Source organism: Eubalaena glacialis, chromosome 2, assembly GCF_028564815.1.
Source record: "Eubalaena glacialis isolate mEubGla1 chromosome 2, mEubGla1.1.hap2.+ XY, whole genome shotgun sequence".
NCBI lineage: Eukaryota > Metazoa > Chordata > Mammalia > Artiodactyla > Balaenidae > Eubalaena > Eubalaena glacialis.
In genome coordinates this window covers 120511264-120521256 of record NC_083717.1, presented here as the reverse complement: position 1 = coordinate 120521256, position 9993 = coordinate 120511264, and the positions used below count along the sequence as shown (strand labels likewise).

The following is a 9993-nucleotide window of genomic DNA, read 5'->3' as shown; positions in this document are numbered from 1 at the left end:
AAAGTTTGGGAGAGAAGTTGGGTCGGTGCTGAGTGTGTGAGCGAGGGGGGCGGGGGCCTGGGAGAGTGGGGCTGCCGGGCGAGTCGACGCGTGAACAGATAGACCTGCGGACCGGACAGCCGCGGCCGTAGGCACTTCTAGCCCCGCTTAACCCCTGATGCGCGAGGGGACGCAACCCCTCTCGCTGGGGGATGCTGCGGGATTCTTGGCGCCGGGCATCCGGGGCGCCCGCTAAACCCCTGTGCCTATCCTGTGCCCCTGGGGAAGCGAAGTCCGGCCGCAGGGAAAGAGAGGCGGCCGCCGAGACGCTGCAGGGTGCCGGGCGGGGAGGGGGCTGGAGGCCCCAGGCCCGAGGGCATGGAGCGGTTAGGGGAGAAAGCCAGTCGCCTGCTGGAGAAGTTAAGACTCTCGGACTCCGGCAGCGCCAAGTTCGGCCGCAGAAAGGGTGAATCTAGCAGGTCTGGGTCTGATGGGACCCCCGGGCCGGGCAAGGGGCGCCTGAGTGGGTTGGGGGGACCTAGGAAATCAGGGCCCCGTGGAGCTACTGGGGGACCTGGGGATGAGCCGTTGGAGCCAGCCCGGGAGCAAGGCCCCCTGGACGCTGAGCGGAACCCTCGCGGCTCCTTTGAGGCGCCGCGCTACGAAGGCTCCTTTCCCGGGGGGCCGCCTTCCACCCGGGCCTTGCCTCTACCTCAGTCATTGCCCCCCGACTTTCGGCTGGAGACGGCCCCAGCCCTAAGCCCCCGCTCCAGTTTCGCCAGTAGCTCAGCCAGCGACGCGAGCAAGCCGTCCAGCCCCCGGGGCAGTCTGCTGCTGGACGGGGCGGGGGCTGGTGGAGCCGGAGGTAGCCGACCCTGCAGCAACCGTACCAGCGGCATCAGCATGGGCTACGACCAGCGCCACGGCAGCCCCCTGCCCGCCGGGCCATGCCTGTTTGGCCCACCTCTGGCCGGGGTTCCGGCGGGCTATTCCTCTGGAGGGGTGCCGTCCGCCTACCCCGAGCTCCACGCTGCCCTGGACCGACTGTGCGCTCATCGGCCCGCGGGGTTCGGCTGCCAGGAAAGCCGCCACTCGTATCCCCCAGCCCTGGGCAGCCCGGGAGCTCTGGCCGGGGCCGGAGTGGGAGCGGCGGGGCCCTTGGAGAGACGAGGGGCGCAACCCGGACGACACTCGGTGACTGGCTACGGGGACTGCGCCGCGGGCGCCCGATACCAAGATGAACTAACAGCGTTGCTGCGCCTGACGGTGGGCACGGGTGGGCGAGAAGCCGGCGCCCGCGGGGAACCCTCGGGGATTGAGCCGTCAGGTCTCGAGGAGCCGCCAGGTGCGTTCGTTCCAGAGGCCGCCCGGGCCCGGATGCGGGAGCCGGAGTCCAGAGAGGACTACTTTGGTGAGTGAGAGAAGTGGTTAGGGACGGGAAGAGACCCGTCGCCGCATTCGGTTCGCCACTGCCCCGGCGGCGGGCGCTGGGAAGTCGGAGGCAGAGACGCGGGGCTAGGAAAGAGGCAAGAGGAATTTCCCCATCCCACTGGGTTTCAAATGGACCACGGGCACCTTATTCCTGCTAAATTCAACCCCCCTGATGATCTCGTGAATCCCAGTTCCTCAGCTTTAGAGCCTGGGTTTTTCGCGGTAGGAGGCCTTGTTGAGGCGAACCAAGTGGGGCTGGGAGAGCATCCCCCCATCTTGCTCCCCCCTCGGCGGCGTTGCCCCTGCAGGCTCCTGCGCGCCGCGCCCCCAGCCGGGCCCAGGCTCCGCCCGCAGGAATTCGGGGAATGCGCGGGTGGGGGGGCGGGGCGGGTGGGCCGCGTGCGTGCCGGTTCCTGCCCGGGCGCTCCAGGTGCCCGCGGGCGGGGCCGGCCGCGCGGCACTGGGCGGAGGTGGGGTGCAGGGGGTGGGGGAGCTGTTTCCTAACACGCGCGGAGCTGTGGCCGCGGTCGGCGAAATGGAGCCCGGGGGGAGGAAGAAAGCCCTGGGACGGAAAGCAGGGACCCTACTGCTGTCTGGCCCCAGTCCTGCTGGCTCCGTGCGTGGGTGGGCATTTAAGCCGAGACCCGGTGGTGTCAGCTTCTGTTTTCCCCATCCTCCGGAAGTCAGGGCAGAAGCCTTGACCACCGGTACAACATCACCCCTGGATGGACGGCGACCGTGTATAGCTGCCAGAAATAACCCGGGCTTCAGTTCTGGCCATAACCTGCTCAGATTCAGGCACGAAGTAGCCCCTTATTTCCTCCTGCTAAAGAAACCTGGTCGCCGCCTCTCTCCCGGACGCAGTTACCTTCAGGAAGTGTTAATTGATTATATGTCTCGGCTATGGGGGGGGGGGGATATTGGTGTCTTGAACGATCTTTTAGCCGAGACCCGCAGGCACCACTTCACTATATAAAAAAATGCTAATCTGATTGTGATAGGAAGTACAGAAAGAAGTGGAGGACCCGCCCCTAGGTCTGTGGGCCTCTTCAGTGTTCCCAGCATCTTCTCACCTTTCTCACCATCCATGTTCCTGCCCCGGACCCCATGCTCTAGAACTCTGTGGCTAGAAATGTAAATAGAGAGAGGAACCCAGCCAGGGAAGGAAGGTTGGGGAGGAGGTTCAGAGGTAGCAGGGCTGCAGGCTGGTTCAACTCCAACCTCCCCCCATTTCCCCCCCACCCCACCCCCACCTGAGAGAGGAAAACCCAGAGCAGATGATGCTTTGGTCAAGAGAGACTAAGTGACAGGATCCTTTTAGCAGTTTCCTTTTGAGGCTGGGGAGAAGTGGCTGATGGGTGGAGAGAAGTCTCCTCGGCTAAGCCATCAGAACCAGAAGGAAGAAAGGAGCTGGGAGAGAGTGCAGTAAAATGGCAGGAAGAACCTAGGAGTGGATATGCTGGGTTAGAGGAGGTGAGGCGGACATGCCTGAGCAGTTGGCGCTTGTCTTCCCGTAATGTCCAAGGCTTCCCAAAGCAATGGCTTTGACAGGGCCCCCTGGCATGGCAATCTTGGGGCAGAGTTCCCCTCCCCTGCGGAAGCCGCATTTTGACCCCGGTGGGGGGGAGGTGTGCTTCTTTCCCTAGGGGTTAGGTTGCCTCCTCTGACAGAACCCCCAGCCTGACTGTACCCTCCTACTCCTGCCCCTAGTAGGGGCCCTCTTCCTTGGCTACAGCCTTGCCCAGCTGCCAGAGGGTGGGAGCAGGACAGGCCTGGGCCCATCAGTCGCTGCAGCTGCTGCACGGGCTCCCAAGCCCCTGGGCAAAGACTGGATGGGCCCCAACAGGCAAGGAGTGTGGCAGTGTGCCGAGGGGGAGAGGTGGGGCGGGGTGAGGCGGGCCCGTTGGGATCTGTTCCCCAAAGACAGGCCCTAGCCCTCACTCATGGGCCTGGAATTGGGGAGTGGAAGGAGGGAAGAACACACCCAGGAAAGGCGGGTGCCAGAGCCAGGTGTTAATGTATTTTAGGGGAGATGTCAGGGAAGAGCAGTTTGGCTCTGTTCCTCCTATGATAGAAGATGACAGGGAGACATTAGGGGTTCTGCCACCCTTCCCCCCCTTCCTCTGCAACCCTCAATCCTTGGAACACACCCTGCATTCTCAGCAGCCACCTCCCCAGAGGAGTCACACTCATATGGTCCCCTCTGCACAGGGCCCTCTGCTGAGCCAGATCCTTCTTTCCATCTTTGGAAGCCTAGAGGTACAGAGCAGAAGTCATTCTGTAGCTGAATGGCAGTTCATTTGACAGATGGGGAAGCCGAGGTCCTGGAGAGGCTTTCTGGACCTGGCGTGCTTTCACTAGGAAGTTTTTTCCAGCCTGCTGCTGGGCCCTTATGGACTCACATCTCTGACTGTCCCACGCAGTGCAACGGGGATCATATGTTGCCTGATTAGTCTTTTCTCCCCAACAGAAACCAAGCATCTGAAGTCCAGGGACCATATCTTTGAGTTTCTCCAATTTTCCACAGTATTGGGCATAATATTGTTGCGAGGCACTAAATAGATGTTCAGAAAATGTCTGTTGATTAATCAGTAAACAAGCATAAGTCTGCCCAGCCAAGACCTTGCTGCATCCCATTAACTCTCTCTTCCCAAAAGGGAGCCCGTCAAAAGGAGGCTGTGACTGGTGGTCCTCTGCCATCAGGAAAGATGAGGAATCCCTGGTTTTGAGCTGGGGGAGTGCGCTATGATGCTGACAACCTCTTCTCTCCTCTCAGGCACCTGTATCAAGTGCAACAAAGGCATCTATGGGCAGAGCAACGCCTGCCAGGCCCTGGACAGCCTCTACCATACCCAGTGCTTTGTTTGCTGCTCCTGTGGTGAGTGCAGCCCCCAGACCTTCTGGACCAGGCCCTGAGGCCTCAAGCACTCCCCGCACATACACACTCACAAGTGCCTAAGGAAAGCAGGGCTTGTGCCTCTCCATTTGCTGGTCTGGCCCCCACCTTCTCTCTTGCTTCCCTTCTCTGTGCTCTACCTGGTTCTCTCCCGCCCGCCCCCATGTTGGGTCAGCTTGCTGAGGTCAGCCCTCCCTCTGCTGAGACTCTTTCCTCCGCTCTATTCCTCCCTCTTTTTTCTGCCTTCCTGCTTGCCCAGCCTGGACTCCCTCCCAGCCCTCCAGCCTCTCCTTGGAGGGGCTTGGTCTAGGGCAGCCGAGTTGCCTGGGGCGACAGTGAAAGACTGGAATGTGGGAAGGGTGGGGTGGGCTGAGGGAGCGGGGAGCTGTGGGGGAGTGGAGAGGGGGGTTTTCTCTCGGCTGGTCAGAGTTCAGCCACCTCGCTGGAGTGCAGGCCACCGGGCCATGCCAAGCTGATGACATCACGCTCCAGGAATGCCCGCTGCTGTTAGCTCAGGAGGCCCGCCTGGAGCAGGGGGTGCTCCCAGCGGCCTCAACTCCCCAGCCTTTCCCTCACCTCCCTCATTACCCGGCCCCCCTGCTTACCCACTCTGATTCCTTTGCTGGACCTTTAATTTCCTATCTCTGCCTGACTCCAGCCACTCCCAGCCCCTGCCTGGCTCCCTTTAGGTTCATCTATCTGTTTGTCCTTCTGTTTATAGAGCCTCTGCTGGGAATGTCTCTTTCCCTCTCTCTACTCCCTTGTGTCTCATAAGTTTCTAAGTCAACTTTTCTAAACCACTGGGCAGAGCTGGAAGTGGAGATTTTGATGAGAAGAGGGCAGAGGTAGGAAACTTGCCCATTCTCATTCCTCCTCATCCCTAATAATTTAGACACCCTGGAGCAGTTCCTGGGTGTTGGTTTCACGGGAGCGGTCCTGCCTTGTCTGCTTGCAGAAGATCCTGGGCTGCTTCTGACCCCGGAGACTCTGGGTCCCTCTAAGCTTGGGGAAGCAGCCTAGTGCAGCAGGAAAGGGGACCGACTTTGCTCCCAAACAAAGCACTTTGTCCCCAACAGTAGTTCCAGTATGTCCTGACCTCCATGGAGCCTATCCCTGGGAGACAGACAGGGCTAGGAGAACAGGAGAGCTGTGCAGAAGCTCCTGGGTTGAAAGGTCCCAGAGGGCAAAGTCCATGACAGTGTGATTGTCTCTGAGCGCATTGTAGGGCCCCGTGTTCAGAGCCCCTTGACCTTGTCCCCCAGCCTGTGGTTGGCTTTGCTTTCCCAGGTGGCTCCCCGAGCAAGCACAGGCACTGGAGAAGAAGGCACCCCTTTAAAGCAGGGTCACAGAAAGCTGTTGAGGGGTCAGGAGCTGGAGGAGCAGCAAGCAAAGGAGTGGGGAATTGGCAGGAGTGAGACCAAACAAATTGGAATTGCATCAGATGGGGTATTTGTGTGGGGAGACGGGACAGACAGCAGTTAGGCGGACAAGCACTGAAATCCAGATTTAAACGCATCATGAAACACCGGAGAGCAGTTACCCCATGGCGGGGATGCCCTGTGCCTGGACCCTGGGAGAGGCTCCAGCCCCTTGTCTACTGCTTCTAGGGCGAACTTTGCGCTGCAAGGCTTTCTACAGCGTCAACGGCTCTGTGTACTGTGAGGAAGATTATCTGGTGAGTGAGGGGTCCCCTGGGCCTGGAATTGGCTCCCACCCCTTTCTCTGTGGCCCACTGGGGTTCCACCCATCAGGTCATTCTCAGCGCATAACATCCTCCCTTGGTCTTCTCCTCCTAGTTTTCAGGGTTTCAGGAGGCAGCTGAGAAATGCTGTGTCTGTGGTCACTTGATTTTGGAGAAGGTAAGCACAGTGTCTTCAGCTGAGACTGTGAGGCTGAGGGGCCGAGGGGTGGAATCAGGAACTAAATGGATACTGAGAAAAGGTGGGGGGAGGAAACCTATCAGCAACTACTTGCATCCCATTCTTCCCCAGAACCACTGTTTACAGTGGCTTCTCTTTGCCTATGGGATCAAGTCTGGACTCCTCGGCCTGCCACCCCAGGCTCCTGTGATCTCTAACTCCCTAACTCTGCAGGCACAGCCCGGCCCTCCACCTGAGCCAGCAGCGTGGGGTCCTGAGGCTTAATCCCCTTTCTGCTACTGGTTGGGATCAGTTGAAGCTCAGTTTTCTTTTCTGTAAGGAGGAGTTGGGTTGGATCAGTGGTTCACAGCCCTGGCAGCCTAGCAGATCACCTGGGAAGAAGTAAAGAAAATACCAATGCTGGGTCATCACCAGAGACTGTGGTGAATACTTCTGGGTGGGACCCAGGCATTGATGGGCTTAAAAACCTCCCTGGGTGACCCTGATATGCAGCCAAGGCTGAGAAACACTGGCCTGGAGGCTCCCTAAGACCTTTTTCAGGGTTTCTGCCTCCATTTTAAGACTCTTTGGTCCTCCCAGATTACACAGCATTGTTCTAGGACGAGAGCAGGGGCTCAGATGAGGTTAGTGGGAGCAGCAGGGAACGTCATCGGTAGCTGGAGAGCAGAGACTGATTCTCCTCCCGCCCCCCGAGCCAGATCCTCCAGGCAATGGGAAAGTCCTATCACCCCGGCTGCTTCCGATGCATCGTTTGCAACAAGTGCCTGGACGGCATCCCCTTCACTGTGGACTTCTCCAACCAGGTGTACTGTGTCACCGACTACCACAAGTGAGTGCCCCGCCCGGGGTGTGGTGTGGACCTGGGCTCAGGGATTCCCCCCACCTCAGCTCCCCTCTGTCCTCTCTCTTTCAGGAATTACGCTCCTAAGTGTGCGGCCTGTGGCCAACCCATCCTCCCCTCAGAGGTCAGTATGTCTGTGTTCTCCTGCAGGGCAGCCAGTGCTGCTGCCTCTGGGGAGGGACTGGGGACATGCCGCCTGGCCTCCCCTGGGAGGCAGTGGTGCTGAGGAATGTACTCCGCGAAGATTCCCGTGTGACTCTGCTCTCTGGGTCATCACCCTGACCCCAACATCCGGGCCTGGACTTGTCTGACAGCCTTGCTGGACCCAGGCTCCATCTCTTTTCTCCCAGTCCAGAGAAGGAGACTTTCTTTGAAGTCAAGGTCACCAGCCCCCAGATGTAGGGGCTGGAAAAAGGTGGGAAGAATCCTCAGGGCGGGTAGGAAGGGGTCAGAAATGATTTACGCTGTGTGTGCCAAGGGAGAGAAGCCAAAAGCCCATGAGGAACCAGGCCCTATTGGGTCTCCTCGTCCCCGGCTTAGCTTACGTTATTGATACAGCCTGCCGCTTTCCTTTCCCTCTGTAAGGCCTGAGCCCCTGGACAGAGGGGAGGCTCCACGAGGGGACATGCCTTCCTGGAGGCAGTGCCAAGGAAGGAGAGGGGGAAAGTTCCCACAGGGTTTGCAGAGGCCACCTCAAAGCTGCAGACGGTGGCAGAGAGGCTCTGGAGGCCTCTGTGTGATCTTCCCGTTGGAAGGGGGGCTGGTGGGGGAGGGGAGAGTTGGGGTTATCGTGCTGCTCTCATGCCCATGGGGGTGTGCATTATTTCAGGGCTGTGAGGACATTGTGAGGGTGATATCCATGGACCGAGATTATCACTTTGAGTGCTACCACTGCGAGGTGAGTGTTGGGTGCCCGGGCTCCCAGACGAGAGCTAGAAAGGGGCTGGGGGAGTGAAGTCCTAGAACTGCCAGAGTCTGTAGGAGAGGTCTAGGATACGGGAAACCAGGAAGGTGCTCTGACCCATCACCAGCCTCTTTCGCGTCCTTCAGCCACTCTCTCTGGGTGTGGTCGTTTAGTCCTTTCTAAATCTGGCTTCCCCAGAGTCAAGACTCCTAAAACTAGGGACTCGTGGTAACAGCTGGAAATGGGAGCCTGTCTCATTATTTCTGCTGTAGCAGCGACACCTGGCGTCCAGCTGAGGTATTTTCTCAGGTTTCTCTTCTGGGAGTTCATCCGCCTCCAGCCCAGCCCCCTTTTTCCCAGTCACTGGGAGTCTAGTGCCCAGCAGGGCCAACTTCCACGATGTCCCCGGTGCCTGGGCTGAGGTAAACTAGGTGTCCTTCTTCCCTAGGACTGCCGGATGCAGCTGAGTGACGAGGAAGGCTGCTGCTGCTTCCCTCTGGATGGGCACTTGCTCTGCCACGGCTGTCACATGCAGCGGCTCAATGCCCGACAGCCCCCTGCCAATTATTGGGTTGGCCAAAAAGTTCCTTCGGTTTTTAAGTAAAAATAAAAGACACATTTTTCATTTTCACCAAGAACTTTGTTGGACAGTGTAGTCACTGTTTTGTTCCACTACCTTCTACCATTTTCCAGGCAACTTCATAATTCCATCTTCCCAAAACTATCTTTTTGAGCAAAGAACTGTTCCAGGTGCCTTTTACAGTCTTCCAGGGAATTGAAATTTTTTCCATTAAGAGAATTTTGTAAAGACCGAAATAAATGGAAATCCAAAGGTGCAATGTCTGGTGAATACAGTGGATGAATCAGAACTTCCCAGCCAAGCTGTAACAGTTCTTGCCTGGTCATCAAAGAAACACGCGGTCTTGCGTTATCCTGATGGACGATTATGCATTTTCTGTTGACTGATTCCGGATGCTTTTCATCGAGTGCTGCTTTCAGTTGGTCTAATTGGGAGCAGTACTTGTTGGAATTAATCATTTGGTTTTCTGGAAGGAGCTCGTAGTAAAGGACTCCCTTCCAATCCCACCATATACACAACATCACCTTCTTTGGATAAAGTCTGGGCTTTGGTGTGGTTGGTGGTAGTTCATTTCGCTCGCCCCACGATCTCTTCCATTCCACGTTATTGTACAGTATCCACTTTTCATCACCCGTCACAATTTGTTTTAAAAACGGAACGTTTTCGTTACATTTCAGTAGAGAATCGCATGCGGAAATATGGTCAAGAACGTTTTTTTTCCGCTTAACTTAGGTGGAACCCAAACATCAAAGCAATTAACATAACCAAGCTGGTGCAAATGATTTTCAACGCTTGATCTGGATATTTTGAATATGTCAGCTGTCTCCCTCGTTGATTGTTCTCAGTTAATGTCTTGATTTGATTGCTATCAACTTCAACTGGTCTACCCAACCGTGGAGCATCGTCCAGCGAGAAATCTCCAGCACGAAACTTCGCAAACCACTTTTGACACGTTCGATCAGTCACAGTACCTTCTCCATACACTGCACAAATCTTTTTTTGCGTTTCAGTTGTGTTTTTACCTTCCTTGAAATAATAAAGCATAATATGCTGAAAATGCTCCTTTTTTCTTCCATCTTCAATATTAAAATGGCTACACAAAAATACACGAATTTTTATAAGTTTTTTTAAAAATGCACACTGATATGATAGCTGTCACAATACAATCTAACAAAATTGTTTCAAATGAAGTTAAAGACAACTAAGCGCTACTAGAGCCATCTTACGGAAAACATCAAACGAACTTTTTGGCCAACCCAGTATATCTGAGATGCAGTCACTGCCGCTGCCGTCACCACCATTGACAAATTCCTCTGGCCAGTGGGCCCCTCTGAGGCCAGCCAAGAAAAGGAAGGCACTCTGTAGCCCTGGCAGAAGAGTCCTCTAGGGAGGGCCCCAAGGGCCAGAGACCCAAAGATCAAGACATTCCAAATGGATTGTGGAGGAGGAGCCCTCCAGTTGCCATGATGTGGGTGACTGGCC

The 9993-nt window shown here is 56.6% G+C and overlaps 1 protein-coding gene across 1 annotated transcript; it reads left to right on the top strand.

Moving 5' to 3' along the window:
• Nucleotides 1-9568, top strand: AJUBA (ajuba LIM protein). Its single transcript, XM_061180631.1, has 8 exons — nt 1-1390; nt 4187-4288; nt 5914-5981; nt 6103-6165; nt 6885-7015; nt 7100-7151; nt 7857-7925; nt 8380-9568. Exons 1-8 carry the CDS (start codon nt 358-360, stop codon nt 8533-8535), a joined length of 1674 nt encoding a protein of 557 aa, XP_061036614.1. The 5' UTR covers nt 1-357; the 3' UTR covers nt 8536-9568.
• The last annotated feature ends 425 nt before the right edge of the window (nt 9569-9993 follow it).